The sequence below is a fragment of the Notechis scutatus genome, chromosome 2 (genome assembly GCF_049901735.1).
Source record: "Notechis scutatus isolate UNSWTSFEM ecotype Mainland chromosome 2, rNotScu1.2, whole genome shotgun sequence".
In the NCBI taxonomy this organism is placed as follows: Eukaryota; Metazoa; Chordata; class Lepidosauria; order Squamata; family Elapidae; genus Notechis; species Notechis scutatus.
The window spans coordinates 148,330,505-148,353,086 of NC_142010.1; the positions used below are offsets into that span (position 1 = coordinate 148,330,505).

Consider the following 22,582-nt stretch of genomic DNA (forward strand, 5'->3'; position numbering starts at 1 on the left):
CTTTTCCTTTTTTTTTTCTCATGGAGTGCCTTTTACTTACTTTTCCCAACTCCTTTTCTACAGTTTGCATATCTTGATCTCCAGCTTGCCGTGGCCAACTCACTGTGGCCAACTCACCACGGCCAACTCACCACAGGATAGCTCACCATGGGACAACTTGCCAAGGGACAAGACTTACACTGATACCGTATCAAAGAAATGATGGGATACAATCATTAAAGAAAGGATGAAAAAGGAAGGACAAAATGAAATTGAATGACAACAATTTAAATGATTTTTAAATTATTTTAAATAATTTGAATTGTTGAATTATCCTACGATGACTTGTCCCCTGGCAAGTTGGCCATGGCAAATTGGCCTTGGTGAATTGGCCTGCTGAGGTGGCTGTGGCCAGTTATCCCATTCTGATCTCTAAAGAGAAATGCATGATGGCATGTATATTGTATAGACCCTCAGAATGATAGCCATCCTGGCACAGGCTGAGATGGGTGATAGTCTCATACATCTGAAGAGAACTTGATTCAAGTAAAGGTGATCTTAATGTTTATTGCCATTATTGTTAATGAAGCTCTGAGAGAATCTGAGCTTAGAAACTTACCATTCACACATGTGATAAGAGAGACTATGACTGCCTGGATGGTGCAAGCATTCAGAACTGGATACTTGCTGAGAAAGCAGGAGACAGACTGGAGCAATTCAGTCAATTTAATTTCAGCAGGGCCAGAAAGCATGCCTCCTGTAATAATAACCATAACAATGATTAAATCATCATCATTTTTATTTTGTGCCTTTGAGTCACTGTTGACTCCTGTAACTGCCTTGACTGGTCCCAGCAGTTTCCTTGGCTACATTTTCAAAAGTGGTTGGCTTCTTCCTAGGGCTGAGAGAGGACTGGTCAAAAGGTCAGTCAGTTGGCTTTGTGCTTAAGGCAGAACTAGAATTAGGTCCCTTGGTTTCTAACCTAGTCCTCCAGATACTATACTGTATCTAAATGGCTGTCAATAATAACAATATAGAAACAATATTATTTCTTGCAATTCTCAAACCACTAATTTTTGGGATGAGAGTAGATAGAATATTGTATTCTGTGCCTCAGATCCTATGAATATATCTAAAATGACACATTATCTTCACAAATGCCCATTTCTAATTATATGTTTGCCAAGATGACATAAGGAAGCATTGAAAGATGCATTTGTAGAAGGAAATTATCAAGTTGGAAGAGTGGTATCTCCACTAGTTCCATTCTTCCAACTTGATAATTTCCTTCTGATTCCTACTGATTCCTATCAGAATCCTTCTGATTCCACTGATTCCTACAGATATTTACTTGTGCATTGTCTGGTTACAACCAATTTATCTCCTGCCGGGTCAGGCTCAGTTCTGATGTTTGAAGCCTTATTGGGACATACACTGAATAAAAATGGTCTCTGGTTATTTCTGACAGAGAATAAAGATAAATTTATTGTCATTGTACTCAGAACCTGAGAACAATGAAATAAGGTGCTCTTTCACAACATACAACTGAAAAACACCAAAAGACATATACAAATAACAATGTAAAACAAATTAAAACAATTAACAGTTAAAAACTATACAACCAGGATATATATATGTTAAGACCACCAGATTCATAACTCTGCATTTAAAATATGCCTAGTGAAGTATTTAACACCACTTGGCCATCTAAATTGTAACACAATTTTGTATTACAATTAACTGCCCAAGTTTAATATGGAATATGTGCACCTCATGTCTTACCCCCAACGAAATGAGATCATGATATATGGATATGAACTTCATTACCATTTAAGGCAAGGATTGATAATTTTGTAACTTCTGGATTCTTGGGCTTCAGTACCCATCAGTTTTCTACTTGTCAAAGGATTGATGGTTTTAATGGAAAGCTTCTGGTGGGCACTAATTTATCTCTCCCTGATTTAAGATACTATCTTATTTTGTAACAAAGGATGAATGATATCCTGTATAGCCTATATTTGTGTTTTACGCATATTGTATTGCACATATAAATGATACTTGATGATATGCCATTTCACATAATTTTCACTGGATCCATTTTTTTTTTTTTTTTTTTGCGTTATCACTTAAGGTTTTGGACAGAATCACCGAAGAAATACATATTTTGCCCCTGATTCTTTAACTTAGCTTCTACTTGATGTTTGCCAACATTAAAACAAAACTGTCAGTGAAATAATGTATTATGAGAGTTCATTTTTGCTGTTATTTAAAATATTACTGGTGCAGTTTACATTGCCAGTCAAAAAGAGATGGATTACTAGATACTGGATCAGAAGGTAAGAACAGACAGGATGTAAGCATAGTTTAGGGGAGATGCTGGAAGAAAAAAAAAATCTGTTCAGGAGCAGTTCTTGGTTGCTGGGCGCCATCTAGTGATCCTTTCTCACACCCTTTATATTTATGCAAATAACAAGCCTCATTCATGATTTTTTTTCAGGCCCAGAACAACCTACAAAACTCAAAGAGCTCCTGGCCAATAGGCAAACTGCAGGATGAAGTTGCTTCTCCTTTAGCATTAGCAGAAAGAAATGGCTTTCTGCTAAAGCAGAACACTCTGGTGCCAAGTGCAGTTTTGGTCTCTCTCTCTCTCTCTCTCTCTCTCTCTCTGTCTGTGTGTGTGTGTGTGTGTGTGTGTGTATTGCAGCCCCCATCTGTATCCTCATTTAGTCTTGGGAAATTATGACTTTTAACTTCCCTAGTTTACCATTCTACCAGAGAGGTGTTTTTTTAAAAAAACAAAAACATATGATTCTCTGCCTGCAACAACCTTTTACAACTATGCTGTAAAATGAACATCCAGCCATGGTGGCCATTTTGAGAATGTGACTTTTTTCTAACACTCTGATGCTGATGTCTAAAACTCCTACTTTGTAAGAGTACCATTATAGGCAGGGTCCAAGGGATAGGAAAAATGGCAAAACAAAGTTTTTTTTTGTTGTTGAATTATTCAGCAAACCAAGGAAGTTTCTACTAACTAGACCCTGATAAACATGCTTAGGGAAGATTTAAGAGCTGTGGTGGCGCAGTGGTTAGAATGCAGTACTACAGGCTATTTCTGCTGCCTGCCTGCAATTTGGCAGTTCAAATCTCACCAGGCTCATTTCCTTCGGGAAAATGAGGACCCAGATTTCTGGGGGCAATATGCTGACTCTCTAAACCACTTAGAGATGGCTGTAAAGCACTGTGAAGTGGTATATAAGTCTAAATGCTATTGCTATGCTATTGCTATTATTCGGTCATGGAGTGATGTATACGTCTAAGTTCTATTGCTATCATTGTGGCTAAAACAGAGTGGTTGAAATCCAGAAAGGGATTTCTTAAACTGATTTCTAATCTATTTATCACAGAAGACAAGCACTTGAAGGCTTCAGTATGGAAAAACCCTAAGGCCAGGTAGAATCTCCTCCCTTAAAGGACGTTGCTACTGTACACTTACCCACCCACCACTCCATCTCCACCTTTGCACAATTGTGGCTTTATCTGCTACTAGAAGTTTATAATTATTATTGTGGGGAAGGCAGGAGGAGGAAGGAGTATCAGGTATGTTCACTGCCTTGTGTTATGAAATAATTATTTTATAATAATTGATAAAATATTAAAGGCGGGATAAAATAAGATAAATAAATAAATAAATAGTGGTTGGAGGTATGTGGCTCCTTGCCTACTATAGATGGGCAAGATTGTGAATGAGAATGTATAATGAAGGGGGGGAAACAGGCAGCTGAGCTGCTCCACACCTTTTTATGTTCATGCATGTGTAAAGGGAAAGTCAAGAAGTCTAGAATGCCAGCCCTAGCTGTAATAATCTGATGTCTGGGGAGAGGTCAACAACTCATCCCATATAAACCTGAAACCATGTCTGCTTATGCCTCACCAATGAGATCTGGTGTCTCTTATTCTTTTCTTTGTAATGATATGTAAACCTATTGCTAGTAAAGAATTCAAATTACTCTTCAAAGAAAAAAGAAAAAGATTCTCTTTTATATGAAAACACTATTTCCTTGAGGGAAAAGGCAAGGAAATGCCAACATACTAGGTTGCAAATACTGTAGCTCCTCTGTTCCCTCATGGGATGATAGGATTATGTCACAGCTATTTATAACATGGCATCCAGTAGGTGTTACTGGTATCTTATGAATATCACCTTGTTGATAATATTTTATGATTTATGATAGTATTTTATGATTTATGATTGTATCTTATGATTTATCACTTTGTTGCTTATATATATACTGGGAGCTTATGCACTGGAGGCAAATTCTTTGGGTGGCCAATCACACTTGGCCAAAAAAGAACTATTCTATTCTATTCTATTCTATTCTATTCTATTCTATTCTATTCTATTCTATTCTACTCTACTCTACTCTACTCTACTCTACTCTACTCTACTCTATTCTATTCTATATTTGTGTGATCCAAGTGTGATTGGACACTCAAGGAATTTGTCTGGGTGCAAATGCTCTCAGTGTACATAATAGAAAGATTCACCCATAACCTGAAGAATAACATATCTGAAGTCTATCATCTGGTGAGAATATTGATTGATTTGAGCACCATGACAACTTGCTAAAACAGCCCGAGGTTGAACTACAAATGGCAGATTAAGGATCAGATTTAAGATGGCTCTTTTAAAACCCATAAACATGTGGGTAATTCAACCATTTGAATAAAGGTTTAACTTTATGTAGCTGCCATGTAATTTTGGATGCCCCTAATTGTACTGCTTTGTCAAAGTGAGCAGTTTTATGCAGAATTGTGCAACAAGTTACTGATTAATACCATACAACTATTGTATTACAGATCCACACTGTCGTCCACATCAACTCTGAATTTTCAGAGAGGAGATACAAAATTCTGCATCAATCCACCTTTATCCCACCTGTTAATTCCTTGGAAAACAATATACACATGAGAGAGAGAGAGAGAGAGAGAGAGAGAGAGAGAGAGAGAGAGAGAGAGAGAGAGAGATTACTTTAGGAAGAGGGAAGAAGAAGAAAGCAAGGTCAGAAAAATCTTCCCAGTATTTTTGTTTATTACAGCGATACAAAAATATCTGAAATATAAAAATCTGTAAAGATATGAAAGGACATTATTGTTGTATTCATAGGCTAGTAATTTAGAGAATGGTGCAATAGGAGTTTTAAAATTAATTGTCTACATCCAACACAAAATTAAGCACATTTAAGCCCATGGATTTCACTTGGCTTGTGGTCATTAAGTATTCACCTCTTAACCTCATTCGGCTTTAATGGGATAACTTAAGAGTCTTTTTTAGACCCAGAAACAAGATGGGGCCAGCTATATATGTAAAACAATTAATTACATGTAATTACAGACAAATAACTCCTAAGTCTGACATCTTTCCTGCATTTTAACAAATATATTAAAGCTTCTGAGTTAATATTATGTTATACTGAAACACAATTTGATTACAAAACCACCACACGGTGGCTACAGTGCTAGATTTGAACCCAATATTTAAATACATATTTGGGGGTGGGGAGAAATTAAATTCTGGGAGCCAAAAGGAACTGTGGTTCAAACAAAATACAGAAGTTGAAATAAGTGATTAAACTGGCATCCTATATCATGGGGTTCTCATGAGTAGTAGTCTCCTCTGATCTCCTAGAGGATGTTTAATTAAATTTGTTTTATAGAATAATAGAAATCATTCCCTCAGAGATAAGATTGGCCTCAACTTGTTTCTTCTCTAAAAGGCCTTGAAGCCATGGTTTTGTCAGCAGTTTGGGGACTCCATTTGGAGCCAATTAAGTGGCTTGTCTGATTTTGCTGTCGCCGTCATGTGAATTTTTAGTTATAGATTTTTAATGTTGCACACCACCCAGTCATTGTGTGTGAGCTGTGCAGCTAAATAAATTTGTTTAATAATAAATAATGCACAAGATGAAATTGACAAACACACATCAGTAAAAAAAAACCTTCCAGCACTTACCATCTTGTTGTAAAAGTTCCCGGAAACACTGGAATTTTTTATCTATGTCTCGTAGATTTTTGGCAACTTGAAGGAGACTGTTAGAACAGAATTTACTACCTTTCAGGCCTTCTGCAGTGGCCCAAATATCACGCAGGTGTTCTGGAATATTGGCTAAGGATTGAACATCCAGTGCTGACTGCTTGCCATTGCAAGGGTACCTGAAGTCATTGGGATCCATCCTCAGAGCCCACTTAGAGATTATATTCACCACTGTTGTTCCTCAGTACTAGCAAATTCTGTATTATGTTCCTTACCAGGATAATCTACCAGGTCCAGAATCTAATGTAGCACACGAACCCAATTAACTCTCAAGCCTCCAGGTCTTTATGTTTTTCCTTGGTGCATTATTCTCAGTTTCCAGAAAGATATTCCTGTACTTTTATAAAAATCTAACAATTCCTCTGACAAGTCAGAGTTCAATAAGGGCAGCTGAAAAATCTTCATCGTTCAAGTGAAGTTCAGGAGGGCAGCGATCTAGATAGGTTGAGGAGCAGATGCCCTCAATCTCTCAGCATTAAAAGAAGATAAACGGTGATGGTTTCCATTAAAAGGTCCAGCTCGACAGTTTTGTGAAATACAATCCCAGCTCAAAAGCAAGCCTTGCATTTTCTGTAGAGAGAAAAATATGGTTCCTCGAAAAGAGAGGAAATGGTCCTTTACAGAGCTCCCCCAAAAGGTTATTGAACAAAAGTGTTTCTAGAATGTGACATTAATTCTGGAGAAGGTTGCCTCATCTTTCCCCAAAAGCGAGTCTCCTGCTTACTTTCTCTTTGAAATGTTGTACCTTTAGAGATCAGAATGTGTCCAGCTGCGACCTGCCATTCTTACTCTCAATTTCATCTGAGAACTAGATGCGGAAATGCCAGGACACGTCCCCTATCTTTGGAGAATGGATGAGCCATTTGGGTTACACACACAAGAATGACAGCCGATGTGGCTTTTCCACATTCCTTTTGCAGGAGTGATGAAACCAGAGGCTTCTTCCCACAGTATCTCTGTACTATGTGAAAGAAAGAAGAATACACCCTCTCCTGCTAAGAGTTGGTGGCAGCTTGCCCTGGCCTCCTCCTTTACTCTCTCTTATTAATCACTTCCTACCTGAATCCCTAGGAAAAGTTTTCAGGGTGTGGTTCCAAGGCCACAGATGGAAGGAGAGCTTTCCCAAATGGAAGTCACCATTGAATGAGAGAAGACTTGCCTGCATTTTTGAATTTTTTTTTCTTTTCTCACATTAAATTTCTGCAATTTTGAAAGCTAAATTGCAGAAATTTAGTGTGAAAAAGGGAAAAAAGGAAATAGTTAAAAAACTAAATTATGAACAAGGGAAGTATCCCTTGTTCTTTGCACCCTTCCAGTACCACGAATAATGAAAGTTTTTTCTAACACAGTACTCTGAAGGATGGTGAGAACTGAAGTCCTGAATACCTGGAAGCCACCATGATCTTATCTTGTATCTTATGACTGCCCCCCCTTCAAAATGGAGATAATAATTTATTGCAAGGTAGGGATGGACAACTCAGGTACATCTTTGTACATACAATGAATATTTGTGTATTATCTGATAGCGCACACATTTTGTGGCCTGATCTGACAGCTGACATTGCCCTCAGAACTAACAAGATTGCCTGCCCCTACCTTGCAGGGCTGTTGCAAGACTAAGGTAATATATACTGAGGTAGAGAAGCTCTTTCAACTAAGAGCCAACTGTTTTCCATATTAAAATATTAAGATTCTGCATATTTAATTACAATGCTGAATCCTCCTTGTAAAGTAGATCCTGGATCCCATATGCAGGTTGAGGTTGAGACTTCTCAGAGAATGGGAACTGGGCTAAGACCACATGGTCAATTCATTGTTTGAAGTTAAATCCAGATCAGCAACTTTCTAAAGTAAAATACTCTGCCATATGTACTTTCAATTTGCAAGATTAAGATGCTATTCAAATTCAGGAACAGAAGCCTTTCATTTGTAAATAATCCAACCAGGAACAAAATATTTTTATCAAAAAAGAAAACAAAAAGGTTCTTAACTAGCCTGGGAAAAGATAAAAACAAAATTTAAAAGCCTGGCCTGTTCTAGTTCTTGGAATAGATGTCCAGTATGCAAAAACAAGCAGGTAATTTCCCCCCCTTTCTTTCTTTCTTTACAGTATTAAATTTAAAAGAAAAGAGGAGCCTAGCATCAATTTCATCATATTTTAGATTGTTTCAATTAGACATGATTTAAGTTAGGAAGATAATATTTAAGAATGCATGAAGTAATACTGCATTAGGTCTAAGAAAGAAAATGTTTTAACAATTGCATGAAAATATATCACAATAGAAAGAACCACAAGACATTAGGCAACATTCCTTTTCAAAATTCTATTTAATTAAACAACAGGGTTTAATACACTCATGTTGCAGAAAACAACAGGACCTGTACTAATTAGAAATAATAATTGTAGCAAGTTAGACAAAATAATCCTTGTAGGTTTTCATGATGGTGATGATGATGTATTATCCATAATTCTTGATACTTCAATAGATCTCAATTATTGGGAAAACAGCTAGAAAAAAATATTTATTAGCAGTATTATGAATCTCAGATCAAAATATAGCAATAAGATGACAAACCCAAATTTCCTACAACAGGGAAATTATAACTAATTCTGGTTGTATGCACTTGAAGGATTGGTTATATGTTTTCAAAGGGATCTGATAAAAATATGTGCTATGTGTCAAATGCCACTTATTAAATTTCTTTGAAATAACAATTCTCATTCATTATTCCAAAGGTCACAAAACTAATATTATCTGTGCTTCTTTTTTCACTTCTGCTTGTTAACAAACAATATTGTACTATTTTACTTTTCCAGTCCAAATTCTGACTACCCCTGCTCTGGATAGTTTCTATTTTCAGATAAAGTAAAATGTACACTCAGCCTCTAAAAACAACAGTTAGCTTTTCACTGATTGAAATATAGCATTGCTATGCTATGACTCATGATACTATAGAATTGAAATTTTCTGCCTTCACTGGGTCCCTAAGAAAGATGTTTGCAGTTAGGAGAAAGAGTTATTTGCAAGTTGAGAGTGGCCAATAGGTGACTGAAAGAAAAAGTGTGGTGGGGAGGGAAGGTAATAGAGATTGTAGAGAAGGGATGGTATTAGGTCATCAATAAGGCTTTGTGTATTTGGATTTATTCTTTTAAAACATCTTTATATGTTTGACTATACTGCCCATTGCAGGGCGCCCACAAGCAAGCCAAACAATTAGAGTTTAGAGTCACTTCAAACCTGAGACTTAAAAACAAACAGACAGAGACTTCCTGGTTCAGCTGGGAAGAAAAACTTCCTCTCCTGCTAAGAGTTGGTGGCAGCTTGCCCGACTAAGACGAATATCACCTGAGGAACTCTGACCCTGGCAAGGGGATAGAGTTTGATGCCAGAAAAGCAAAAGAATTGCTGAGAGTTGGTGACAAAGTGTCTCTCTCTCCCCCACCCCCCAATAATGTAATTAAATGAGTTGTTGCAGACAGCAAAATGTTGGTGGATTCTCTCAGAAGGGAACTCTGCATGGAAAGTGTTTTATGGTAAAGCATGCAAGCAAAGCTATTTTCATTTTTCTCTTGCATGGTTTCTGTCATTATTCCAGGAAAGAAAGCTCATTGCAGCCCCAATGATTTCCTAGAGCTAGGCATGCTTGTCAAATCAGTGTATTTGGAAGAAGTGATTTAGATCTGAGGCAAGTGCTGAGCACAGCACTTTTGCTATTCATTAAAACATCTACTCAACTTCAGACTTCTGCCTAAAGCATAAAAAAATGTTGTAGCTTCTTTAAGGGTCACAGTGACTTTAATCATTTCACCCTTTCAAATAGACAAGCTTTTTTTTCTCCCAGGCTCACCTGAAAGTCTGCAAAAAGAGAGAGAGATTGTGTGCTTTTGAGGTCTGAAGCGCTTCCGAATTATTTTCAAAGTGTTCACAGTCCTATTGAGTACCTTTAGTGCATTATGACATATGTTCATTCCAAGTTCCAATTACAATAAACACTATATACATATCTAATAATTTCATAGCTGCAAGTTTTAGATTTCTTTTAGAAAAAAAAATCAAATTTTCAAATCTCAAAATCTACCTGCAATTAACAATTTCTGTGTCCAACCACAGTGTGGTTGTAGATATCTAAAGGATGCCTGTTTTAGGTAGATATCTAAAGGATGCCTGTTTTAGATGATGGTTTGGGAATACTCAAGTTCACCAACCTGAAGTTCCATGAAGAAGAAACATCTCATCAGGAGACTTCACCCTGATCACCACTTTTGCTTCATGTTTTTCTTTCGTTTTTAACCAGTTTGTACTTGAACCGCCGAAGGGGATCAGTTATACTTCTCAGGGTCACATCCACAGAATCCTGAGATAAAAGGAAACTCCTGTCCACCAAATCAGCTGCCTCTTGCCAGTTCTTGAAGCAATCTGTGCCTTGCTGTTTGATTTCTTCCACAGCATTGTAGGCAATGACTTCACCATTTGGTTTCAAAACGACCACCACAGGGGGATGGGTGACTGAAAATCTCAATGCCAACTCCCTAGGAATGTTTCAGAAAGAAAGAATAAGTTTCTGAGCTGGAAGAACGTATTGGGATTCTCATAGCAGGAAAGCTGAAAGAGGTATCACAGACCTAAAACTGTCTTAGTTTTTTAAAATTATTCATTTGTTTGTATAGTTATACCAGGATACAACAATTGTATCCATTGATGATCCATCAATGGATACAATTGTTGTATATATTATCATCAATATATAATAATCCCAAACATGTGTTGTCAATTTATTAAAAAGAGGTTTTCCACCTGCAGTTGGGTGGGGCAAGGAAAGTCCTTATTAGTAGTCTAATAAAGACATCCTGGTTCTTTCATCTTTTTTTGTTGTTCTGAAAATAAATGAATTTAGAGAGATAAGAATGATTAATGCCTCCAGGCTGCTTTAGGTCTCTTCACATTTTCCTTGGCATCTTCCAACATCTCAAAGTTACATTTACCAGACTGTATTTTTAACAGTATACTCTGATAATCTCTCCACATTTAGCATGGATAAGGGTCCAGCTCACCCTTGGGTCCTTCCCGAAAGCATTTATTTGTAAACTTCTTTCCCTTTCCCCCATAACAGGTTGGATCTCTTGCTTAGCCCTGTGACATCACCATATAATTAATTTTCCTACTTCCAACAACATAGAGAAAAAGAGACAGGGAAATGCAAAATATGCTATTACAATATTATGGCCCAGATCATTCAGCACAGAGGTCCTGTTTTCAGCATTAGGCTGTCTGTTCCTACTCTCCCTGATGCATCATCTCCCTGATGATTAAATCCTTCTTTAGCAAGACAGTGAAAAGAAAACATTCAGATTAGCAGTTAGAGAGATCCAGCATGAAGCTCTTGATTAAGCAACAGCTAGGCTCTAGCTGAGCAATGTTGTGTAACAAAGGAGCAGCAGCTAGAGAGAGCTGACACCCTGTCCTTATATGTCATTATAGCCAGGATCCAGAACAGGGTTGCTTCTCAAGGTTGCTTAATGAGCTTCTTCACCAACAACTTTAAGCTCAAAGTTGTTGGTATCTACCTACTTACAGAACTTTCAGTGGCAAACAGATATAAAAACCAACCAGACAGATCCATTAAACAAATTGGGTTGAAGTCCCTAAAAAGCACAGTATCAGCTCTTCAGGTAAATAACATCCACAGCAGAATTCTACAAACTTCTCATCCCCTGTGCCTGGTGGAAGATCCAGTTCTGGACAGCTTCTGGAAAGCCAGGAGGGTCAAGGCTATATTTAAGGAAAGGGAGGCTGTTCCAGAAGATGGGCATCGTGATAAAGTTGACCCACTTCTTGCAGTGCATCAATGCAGTGCTCTGCTCCATTGATGGGATCCAAAGTATGCCCACTCTGCTTGACCTAATGGGATGATCAGAAACCCTCAAGGATAGGTGGTCTTGCAAGTAATCTGGCCCCATTCCAAGCAGAGCTTAAAGGTGACAACCAGCACCTCAAATTGTACCCAGAAGCCCAATGGAAGCCAGTGCAGCTCATGTAGCAGCAATGTTATGGTGTGCCCAATACTGCAAGTAACACTGCATTCCGGATCAATTGAAGCTTGCAAATGCTCTTCAATGATAGCCCCACATAGAGCATATTACAATAGTTCACTTGGAAGGTGATCAAGGAATGAGTTACCATGAGCAGTGGCTTCCAGTTTAGGAATGGGTACAGTTGACTCACAAGATGAAATTGTGCAAAGGTGTCTTAGATAATGCCACCACCTACACCTCGGGCAAGAGTTATGAATCTAGGACAACTCACAGATTATGTACCAACTCTGCCTGAGGGAGTGCTACTCCATTCGGAGTTAATGATCAAAACCACTAAATACTTAGGACCCTAAAACCCACAGGCATGGAGTCTTGTCAGGGTTCAGCTTCGGCTGGTTCTTCCCAATCCAGGCCTACACAGCCTCCAAGTACTGAGAAAGCACCTTGGCAACATCATTTGGATGCCCAGATAAAACTCAATCCTGGGCTGAAAGATGACCTAATATTAGTTTTCGTGTTAAATAGGAGGAGGAAAGAGCTCTGTGGCAAGCCATGAAGCAAAAACCTAGGAATGGAACCTTCCACACCCAACAACTGGAACCATCCTAAGAGGAAGGAGAACCACCAAAGGCAGGTGGACTCTCCCTTTCCCACAAGGAAACATTCAAAATTATTTGGGCCCAACTGCTTGTGATCTCTTGGGAAGTCTTAACCAATCAGGAAAGATTTCCTGATACCCATCTAGTAGACAGGTTAAGAGAGGTCATATTCCCTGGGCCATAATCATTCTCTTGGGTATCACTGAATTGAACTCAGCTCAGATAAATGTTCAGTAATAAGCAACATCATTTCCATAGAACCAGCCGAGTGGGATGTCAGTTTCAAGTGAATCTCAGTATACAGTCTTTTTATTATTAGGGTCTTGAGATCTGGAATCAGTTAGGGTACTTCATTGACTGTGGCTTCTTCACTTCTGAACACCCTTTGATGATGTACTCTATATTGAAGAGCATACACATCTTCTGATTCTGGAATGTTACCCACTTTTGGTACTGGATATGGTAGCACTATCACAGACAGATGCACCAGTCTGGGTATCCTAGACACATCACTCCTGTTTGAAGAGTAGGTGACAGTCATGGCTAAGAGGGCTTTTGTACAGCTTTGGGTTGTGTGCCAGTTGCACCCCTTTGTGGCATTGTTAGACTCTACTATCACTCATGCACTGGTCACCTCCAGAATGGACTACTGTAATGCACTTGACATGGGGGCTGGTCTTGAAGAACATTCTAGAACAGGGGTGTCAAACTGGTGGCCTGTAGGCCAGATGAGTCATGCACAGGCTACGCCCACCACAGCTCCGTGAAGGGAAAAAATGCCAGGAAACATCACATGACAGTAATGCGATACTGCGAGTTTGACATCAATGCTACAGAAACTTCAGCTGGCACAGAATATCGTGGGCCCTGCCCTCTGGAACATTATCCCTCCCCCCGAGGAATAATATAACCAGAGATGATGTTAGTCCTACCTCTACTAACCTTCTAGAAGGCCCCTGAAACATTTTTTGGGGATCCCATGGGAGCCTTCAAGGTGGTCACCTGATTGTTGTTCTCCTTGAACAGTTGGATTTTTTAATTTTTAATTTATGTTGGACTGTTTTTATCATGTAACTGTTATATAAAACTATTATGTAGTTTTGAACTGTTAGCATGTTTATATATCACCCGGAGTCAAGTCTATGTGACATGGGCGGCAATATAAATATTGTATAGAGATAGTCCTTGACTTATGACCCTAATTGAGCCTAAAATTTCCATTGCTAAGCAAGGCAGTGGTTAAGTGACTTTTACCCCATTTTATGACTTTTTTGCTACAGTTTTTAAGTGAATCACTACAGTTGTTAAGTGAATCACGTGGTCATTGAACCAATCTATCTTCCTCCATTGATTTGCTTGTCAGAATCTAGCTGGGAAGGTTATAAATGGTGATCACATGACCACAGAACAGTGCAACTGTCATAAACACAAGCCAATCACCAAGTGCCCAAATTCTAATCATGGGATCATGAGGATGCTGCAATGGTCCTAAGCAGAGGTGATATTCAGCAGGTTCTGACCAGTTCTGGAGAACCGGTAGCGGAAATTTGGAGTAGTTCAGAGAACCAGCAGATACCACCTCTGATTGGCCCTGCCCCCATCTCTTCTCTGCCTCCCGAGTCCCAGCTGATTGGCTGGGTCTTCTTCTCCCTGCATAGGAGAAAGGAGCTAGAAAGCAGGTTAGTGGGGTAGGGAGGGAATGGAGATTTTGCAGTAATCTTCCCCTGCCATGCCCACCAAGCCATGCCCACAGAACCGGTAGTAAAATTTTTTTGAATCCCACGCCCACCCTAGCTCCTCAAAAGAAAAAACAGCGTGATGCATCGTGATGTTTTATGTGACATGATCAAATTTGACACCCACATACTTTAGGCATGAAACCTGGCTGGGTGATTTGGGGTCAGTCATTCTCTCTCAGCCCAACCTACCTTGCAGGGTTGTTGCTGTGTAGAGAAAATAGGAAGAGGAAGGATTATTTGGTATGTTCACTGCCTTAAGCTATTTGTAAAAATAATAAAGGTGGGATATAAAATGAATTCTACAACTAAATTGGTGGATAAGGTAGAGACTTGGCCTCCTCTTGTGGGTTCTTTTTTGCTGGAGGAACTTCAGCAGGGACTGAATATTGGAGTCACTTGTCTACAATAGCGCAGTTGCATAGTTAGCAAGAAGTTGAGCTAGACAATCTTCAACACACAGTTTTATGCCTAAATGTTTATATAGTATTGATAAATTGAGATGTCACTTTGGCTAAAATTAATGTTTGAAGTGAACCCAGGCATTATGACATTTGACAAACCACAATTAAATAAATCCTGATGATCTACTCTTGGACCTTGAACTGTTGTAATGACGAAGCAGTCAAGTTGTTTGATCATGAACAACTGAATCATGATGATCTTTATTGGAGTCTAGTCTTGCATTTATACACATTTTTAGTTATCCTCCATCACTGGTTAACTTTGGTTACTGCTTAACTTTCGTTACTGTTTAGCACAGTAATCCATACAATTAATTATCTCTAGTTAAAGTCTAACATATGTTTACTTCCTCTCTCTAATCCTCCTTTAGATTAGTGACTTTGTTTACCTGAGTTGTATTTGCTTGGAAACATTCTTTATCTGAGGTTTGCCATCTGAGATTGGAACATTCCTGCAATTACAACTCTACATTGAACCATAGCTTTTTCTTAAAAAACAAAACCAAACCAAAAACACATAAAGCAAAAAAATTGTAAGCATGGGGATGTGTATTATGACTTGGTTCTGGTTTTAAATTCCTTTAAAAGGAATTTAATTTCTAATTAAATTAAAATAATTTGAGACATTAGCAGGTTTCAAGATTAATAAACAAAAGATAACGATGTTAATGAAAAGCATGAAGGTACAAGGTCAGATAGAATGAATAAAACAGACTTTAAACCTGATAAGTAAAATACTTGGGAATAACTACAACAAATATAAATTGTGTGTTATTTCAAAACAATTATATTAAGACATGGAATGAAGTAAGAAAAGATACATCAAGATGGGGTAAAGTACAATTGTCACTGTTGGGCAGAATTTCTATGATTAAAATAAATGTTTTATCTAGAATGTTATTTTTGTTCCAGATAATACATATTTTGACAACTAATGTACCATTTTAACAATGGCTTAAAGATATAGCTAAATTTGTATGATGGGGGAAAATATTCAGTTAAATATAAGATACTGCAATATGGAAAGGAAAGAGATAGATTGGTCTACCAGATTTGAAATTACTATATACTTTGCTGACTGCTTAGCTTGAATGGAAAAGTGGGTATTGTTTTTTTTTTTTAAAAGATGACTACTGAAGTCAGAAGAACATAATGTGAAATTTGGGTGGCATAGATATCTCTGGTATAACAAAGCTAAGATTAATGTGGATTTCAAAAATCATTATCTTAGGCGGGCCATTCTTAGAGTATGGAATAAATACACACCTCGTTTGTACCCAAGAGCACCTTTATGGCTTTCAGCATAAGAAACATAGATGACATAAGTAAATGTAAATGGTTAATTCATCATGATGTACCATGATGTCAAGGGGATTGAAAAACAAAATCAAGAGAAGACTTGATGATGGAAGGATATACTTGACAATAGTTTTCCTAAGGTACAATTATCAGGAAGGTTTAAAATGAATATAAGATTGTATAGTTTTGAACAAAGTAAGATTGAGTTTGTACCTGTACTAAGAATGAACATAAGTATTTGTGTGTGTATGTATACACACACACACATACACACACACTTTTGTAGAAATATGAGACAGAAGAATAAGTGAAAGAATGAATGATAAAATGGACTTAAACATTGACTATAACATATAAATGGATTGATGGGAAATAAGTAGTTTAAAGGATTTAAATTATATCATGTTCTAGCCTTAAAAAGATTTTTTTAATATAATGATGTTTCTTTGGCATATGTCACCAGATAAATTGTCTAGAATGTATAATAGTATTTTGAATCTTTGCTGGAAATCTGAACAACATGGGCATTTTATCACATTTGGTAGACATGTAAAAAAGCCAAAAATATGGACATATGCATACATTATACATTACCTAGGGAGATTTTACAGATTAAAGTACCATTAAAATCAGAAGGTATTCTTTTGGAACTAATGAACAGGCAACTAAAAACCTTGTTTTTATATATGACAAATACAACAAGACTATTACATGCACAAAAGTGGAAATGTTCTAAACTACCGACAATGGAGGAATGGTTGATGAAAATGATGGAACTTGCAGAGATGGCTACCTTAATTTTCTTGATGAGAGAAAAGTCAATATATTTATGAATGACTAAAAACCATTTGTAGACTTTTTGGATGAAATAACAAATGCACGTATAGCTTATAGTTAGTTTGTAGACTTGTAGATGAGAAAATAATTAGATAAGACAAAAAAAAAAACCTTTTTTATATTGTAAAGTAAGAGATACATTTGCAATTATACTTGTATTTGCTGCAAAGGAAATAAAAATCTTTTCTATTTTTTGTTGTTGTTTCATTCGGCATTTTTCTTTGTTTTCTTTATCCTGTCTTGGTTTGTGTTAGTTTCTGTATTCTCCTAAAAACTTTTAATAACATTTATTTTAAAAAAGATAGTGATTGCGTGCTAATATCCCCAAGTGATGATTGGATAGTTATCAATCAACTATGCACATTAAATATGCTTAATTCCTCTAAAGCAGGTTCACACGATAATTTGTTGATTGACAAGCAACCGGCATAATGCTAATTATAGAGCTATTGCTATTGTAGACTATAAAGGCTGAATCAAAGCTAAACGAACCCATATTGTGGCTTAATATGCCTCAGCCTCAGTTCTGATGTTTTCCTAACTAAATTCTCAGATCCTTACTTTTTGAACTCATCCTGGAAAGGTAAAAACAGCCATCGCTTTGGCATTTTCTTCAGAAACTTTTCTTGCTTCTCCTCTGTGTTGTCCAGCGACACATAGATGAGAACTAGCTGAGATGCTCGCTCCATATAAAACTCGTCTGTAAGTTTCACAAAAAATTCTTTCAGGATGGGGGCAAACTCTTGGCACCGAGGACATTCACCCGAGCCAAAATAGAGGAGCATTACTTTGTTCTCTAATGTTCGGGTGAGCTCCCATTCCAACTCCAGCTCATCATTGTCCTTGTTGTTCACAACAAGGCTCTTGTGGAAAAAAAGGGCAGCCATGGCCACAAGGGGGCTACAAGATTTAAAGAATCATTTTTAGGCACTGCCCCAGATTAGCACTGAAAAGAAAAAAAAGGGAGACAACTTTTGTCAGTTATTTTCCCCATCATTTATTTAATAACTTAACTGTATATCCCGTCTCCTGCACTAAAGGCTCAGAATTTCAGAAAGCACAATAAAAAACTCCAAAACCGATACTGTACACTAATCAGTGACATGCCTTTTCACTGTCAATGGGCTTTATTGTCTGTGTGGGGTGGGATGGGGACACAAACAGCAGCAAGTCCCACTGCACGGGAAGGCAGCATTGTTTTTAAATTTAAAAAATGTCTGGACATCAGAAAGAAACAAGGCATCATAGAAGAAAAAAAAAACCCATCTTCTCCTGCTCTGCTAATCTTCTACTTGTTCAACAGTTAAAAAGAAACATGGCAGTTTATTCTATCACCTTGGCAATCTGCTATTTTGTTCAGCTAAAGAGATAGAGGGGCTTCATTTCTCCAAAGTTTAATCCCAAAAGAAAGTACAATGAAAAGGGCACTGAAACCCAGATTCAAATTTCAGCAGAGCTCTATGCAGATCTCTTTTTCTTCTTGTTCTAGCCTAGCACTAAAAATAATTGATATGGTTGGGCTAGGAAAAGTAAATCATTATAAATGTCCCTATTAAAAGTTATTGTATGATAGTAACTAGTAGAGAGAATGGTTTGGCTGGTACTATGGTATACAGGCATGCTGTTGAAAATCATTAGGTCTCGACAATAGGAGAAACAAATATCTACATCTTTAAATAGATCTTAAATATTTATTAAACATGCCAGAAGTAATGACATTCCTTATGCAAAGATGGATTGCTGTCTCTGCAAAAATTAACAAGGCATTCCTGTTTTAATTCAGTTTGATTTTGTCTCACCTGAAAGCCACCTCATTGTCGAGAAAGTAGTAAGCTGTTATTTTCAGATCTTCAGACCACTGGGAAGGTCCTTCACAGTCTAAAAGGCACTCCTTTTGTTCCCATACTTTAATTCATTGGCTGATGCTAATAACCTATCTTACTGAGTCCACCTCCCTACCTATTAATAGAAGAAATAGCCAGTACTTTAATCTTCTTACAGTAGCTATTTGGAAAGAATATGACCGATTAATTTGCTTATCATAAATCTCTTTATCATGCTAACAAATTATGGGCCAATGACTCATACCATTGCACCCTTCGTTAGCACTTTTATTCTTAATCCTGTTGCACAATTAAATCAATTCATCAATTTAAAACATTAAATTATTTCCTTTACCTAAAAAGCAACTAGCATTCATTAAGGGCTGTTTTTAAAAATGTTAGCAATATAAAATCAGACTAAGAGATGAAATAGCATATAAAACTGCAAAATCAAGAAATAAAAAAATATATAACTCTATCAGATTCACATACCCAGCTTATATTTGTGGCCCCTGATGATAATAAGAAAATGATACTTTAACAAATCCAGAACATCAAAAAGAAAAGGAAATGTTCCCATCCCACTATGCAGAATAACCTAGAGAAGAATCTGGGATGCAGTGGTTTAATATTAATTATATGTATTATGTAAGTTGCCTACATTTGTAACTATGATCAAAGCAGCAGATAAACTTAAACAAGCAAACAAACAATTTTTTCTCTTTCAACCAATTTACCTTTACATATGAGATACCTAAAATAGACTCCCATTATTATTTTAATTGATAGGCTCAAGCAAGAAAATAGGTATCTAGGTTGCAAGCCCACCAGGGAGTTGGGCCTTTAATCTGACTGCTACTGTGATGCAGCATTGTAACTGCATAATTTTGTAGGATTGACCTTGACGGAAGTAATATCCGATCCCTAATGCAATATTTGTATGCTATTCAGAAGTGTCTGTGGGAATGGGGTGGGGAGAATGAAGGGCATAGCATCATGTTCCCATCCTTAACCCTTTGCATATGTGTTCAATGACAGTGGTGGGGGTCTGGATTGTGTGCTATACTTGCCATCTTGCAACTTTTGACCCCTGCTGCAAACATTGTTCTTCATATCTAACACAAAAAGAGGCAAAGACAAAGTTTATATTGTACTATGCCACATTATGGGTTTGGCATAGCATCCTATGTGAATCTAGCTATTGATTTGTTTAACATTTTGTTGAAACTTTGTTACATTAATTTAATGTGATATTTATTTATCAAATTTATATGGTTTCCCATCTCTCCCAAAGTGATTCTGACTGGCATACAAGAGAACTAACAATGAAGTCTTTCCAAAAGCTGCTGGTTGTTATCTGTAAGCCTTCATGGCATAGGTCCTGGTTATTTGAGGAACCACCTATTTCCTGACTATTCGAACCTGCAGGGTTGATGTACTCCTGGTTCTTTTGATTAAACAATGTCATGTATTGTCCCAAAGATGCTTTTTTAAGAGGCAACTGGACTTTCTGGTTTTTCTTTAGACGTTTCACTTCTCATCCAAGAAGCTTCTTCAGCTCAGGCTTCTTAGATAAGAAGGAAATGTCTTCAAAGAAAAACCAGAAAGTCTAGTTGCCTCTTGAAAAAGCATATTTGAGACAACCATGACCCGGATGACTGAGAATCTCCAGCAGTGCCTGCCCCCTGAGATCCCCAGGTAGTTCCCACTTTACTATTGTTTAGAATAGCTGTGAAAACCTGGCTCGTCATCCAAATATTTGATGAGGGGGAATAAGATCCCCCTCACTTTGTTGAGCATGCCATGTTTTATATTTTATTGATTTCCTTGTTTGATTTTTGTGAGCTGCCCAGAGTTGTTTAGAGTCAGGCAAAATACAAGTATAATATGTTATTGTTAATGTTACCCATGCCTGACATATCCCAATGGAATGATACTGGTCATGTGGTACCTCCTGGAGAGCAATGTAACCAAAAACTCCACACAGGATATATACACTGTGTAAAACTAAAAAAGTCAATGCCCTGTCCCAAGACAGTGACCATGTAAGTCATATAAAACCCTGTACTTGGGAACATGACATAAAAATGAGAAAATTTCTTTTTAAACTCCTTGATTGTGTTAAACAGCGGAGGTTATCATAATCAGTTGCTTTTTTAAGCCCTGTCCTCTTACAAAGAGGACAGCATAGTTCTTTGTGAATTTAATAATGTAAGACTGGGAAAAGATTTGCCCTAACAAATCATGAATCCTGAAACAATAAATACTAATAGGAATTAGGAGTACTTTTGAAGTGGAGTAAAGGTCATTGGAACGTCATCAATTCTTTGTATTCTAACTAGAAAACAAAGATAACCTGAACATTGTGTTCTTTCAAAGTTTTGTGATTGTTCTGGTAAAGAAAATATTGCTGCAAATATGCTGTCACAGAAATAAGCACATTCTCTTGAAAATAATGCCTCTTCAAATTATTGTTTATTTAGAAAACTTGTTCAAACTGCAGGTCATCACAAGTATTTCAAATTACAATGAATTATAGTAGTCACAGCAGTATGCATATGTATTATGACAACTGAGGAAAGTCAGTCTGAGGAAAGTCAGTCATATTAACATATTGCCCACAATCTGGCTCCTTATTTTACTGACCTCAAAAGGTTGGAAGACTGAGTCGACCTTGAGCTGGTCAGGATTGAACTCCAGACTCTAGGCAGTTAGCCTACAACATTGCATTCTAACCAAGGCTCCAACTGCCCATCTCACTGTCTAAGTCACTAAATGACTCTGGGCAGTTTACAAGCAAAAGTGATACAGGTAGTTCTCAATTTATGTCCTTAATAGAGCCTGCCAGTTATGGTCATTGATCATGATGATCAAAAAGCAGGTCATCATGTGACCAATCGATTTTACAATCTTTTTTTGCAGTAGTAGTTAAGTGAATCTTCATTGATGTGAAATGAATCTGTGGAGATTAAGTGAACACTGTAACTGTTAAGCAAACCTATTATTTGCTATGAAATATTATTGCCAAAAAACTGCACCCTAAAACTTTGAATAATTGTGGCTAAATGGTTGTAATCCAAAGACTATCTGTAAATGTTTTAAACCTGTTTTAGAATAGTTCACCACCCAAAGTCACTTCTCTGAGATGGGCAGCTATAAGAGCAGTGGTTAGGATGCAGTATTACAGGCTAATTCTGCCCACTGCCAGGAGTTCGATCCTGACCGGCTCAAGGTTGACTCAGCCTTCCATTCTTCCAAGGCCAGTAAAATGAGGACCCAGATTGTTGGGGGCAATAGGCTGATTCTGTAATCCGCTTAGAGAGGGCTATAGTGTAAAGCATTAAGAAGCAGTATATAAGTATATAGCAGTGTATAAGCGCTATTGCAATTGAGCAAGAGGCTGCTGAAGTCACATATCAAAAGGCTATTTAGGCAGTCTCATAATTCAGCAACCCCAATTTGGCGGGGGGCGGGGTTTAACACGTCAGACGACGTTAATTATTAACCTAATATCCCTAATATACTTCTGTAATCTGTATCCACATAACCAACTTGTCTTTCTCTCACGCCCTTCCGCCTCACCCCAATTCAAGTCCGACATCAGTCTAGCCGCCCCAGGGCATCCGATGAAGTGAGCCGCAATGACATTTGTTACGTGTGATTTGTTAAGTGTGAAAAGCCGCTACGAGGCTCCTTTTGATGTTTTGAAACAACCCC

At 37.5% G+C, this 22,582-nt stretch overlaps 2 protein-coding genes across 9 annotated transcripts in view; both read right to left on the reverse strand.

Moving 5' to 3' along the window:
• The window catches only part of GMIP (GEM interacting protein), a 71,267-nt gene extending 64,310 nt beyond the window's left edge, over nucleotides 1-6,957 (reverse strand). For 3 of the 5 annotated variants that reach the window (XM_026673821.2, XM_026673819.2, XM_026673823.2), the window contains exons 1-2: nucleotides 5,993-6,876; nucleotides 599-736 (exon numbers count right to left, since the gene is read on the reverse strand). In XM_026673821.2, the coding sequence (XP_026529606.1) occupies nucleotides 599-736; nucleotides 5,993-6,212 (358 nt within the window). In that variant the 5' untranslated portion in view covers nucleotides 6,213-6,876. Of the gene's footprint in view, nucleotides 1-598; nucleotides 737-5,992 lie in introns of all 5 variants that reach the window. The other 2 variants (XM_087956574.1, XM_087956572.1) reach the window with 2 other exon arrangements.
• Nucleotides 677-22,579, reverse strand: NXNL1 (nucleoredoxin like 1). 4 transcript variants are annotated; one of them, XR_015747827.1, is made up of 4 exons: nucleotides 18,842-18,982; nucleotides 17,604-17,988; nucleotides 10,281-10,604; nucleotides 677-736 (listed from the first exon to the last, which is right to left on the reverse strand). XR_015747827.1 is itself a non-coding variant. In XM_087956580.1 (3 exons), exons 2-3 carry the CDS (start codon nucleotides 17,927-17,929, stop codon nucleotides 10,343-10,345), a joined length of 588 nt encoding a protein of 195 aa, XP_087812706.1. In that variant the 5' UTR covers nucleotides 17,930-17,988; nucleotides 22,448-22,579; the 3' UTR covers nucleotides 10,227-10,342. The 4 variants fall into 4 exon arrangements, 2 of the variants coding, with proteins under 2 accessions (XP_087812706.1, XP_026529570.1); XR_015747826.1 differs by lacking the exon at nucleotides 677-736 and adding an exon at nucleotides 9,848-9,930; XM_087956580.1 differs by lacking the exons at nucleotides 677-736; nucleotides 18,842-18,982 and adding an exon at nucleotides 22,448-22,579 and having other exon boundaries at nucleotides 10,227-10,604.
• Nucleotides 22,580-22,582: the final 3 nt, after the last annotated feature.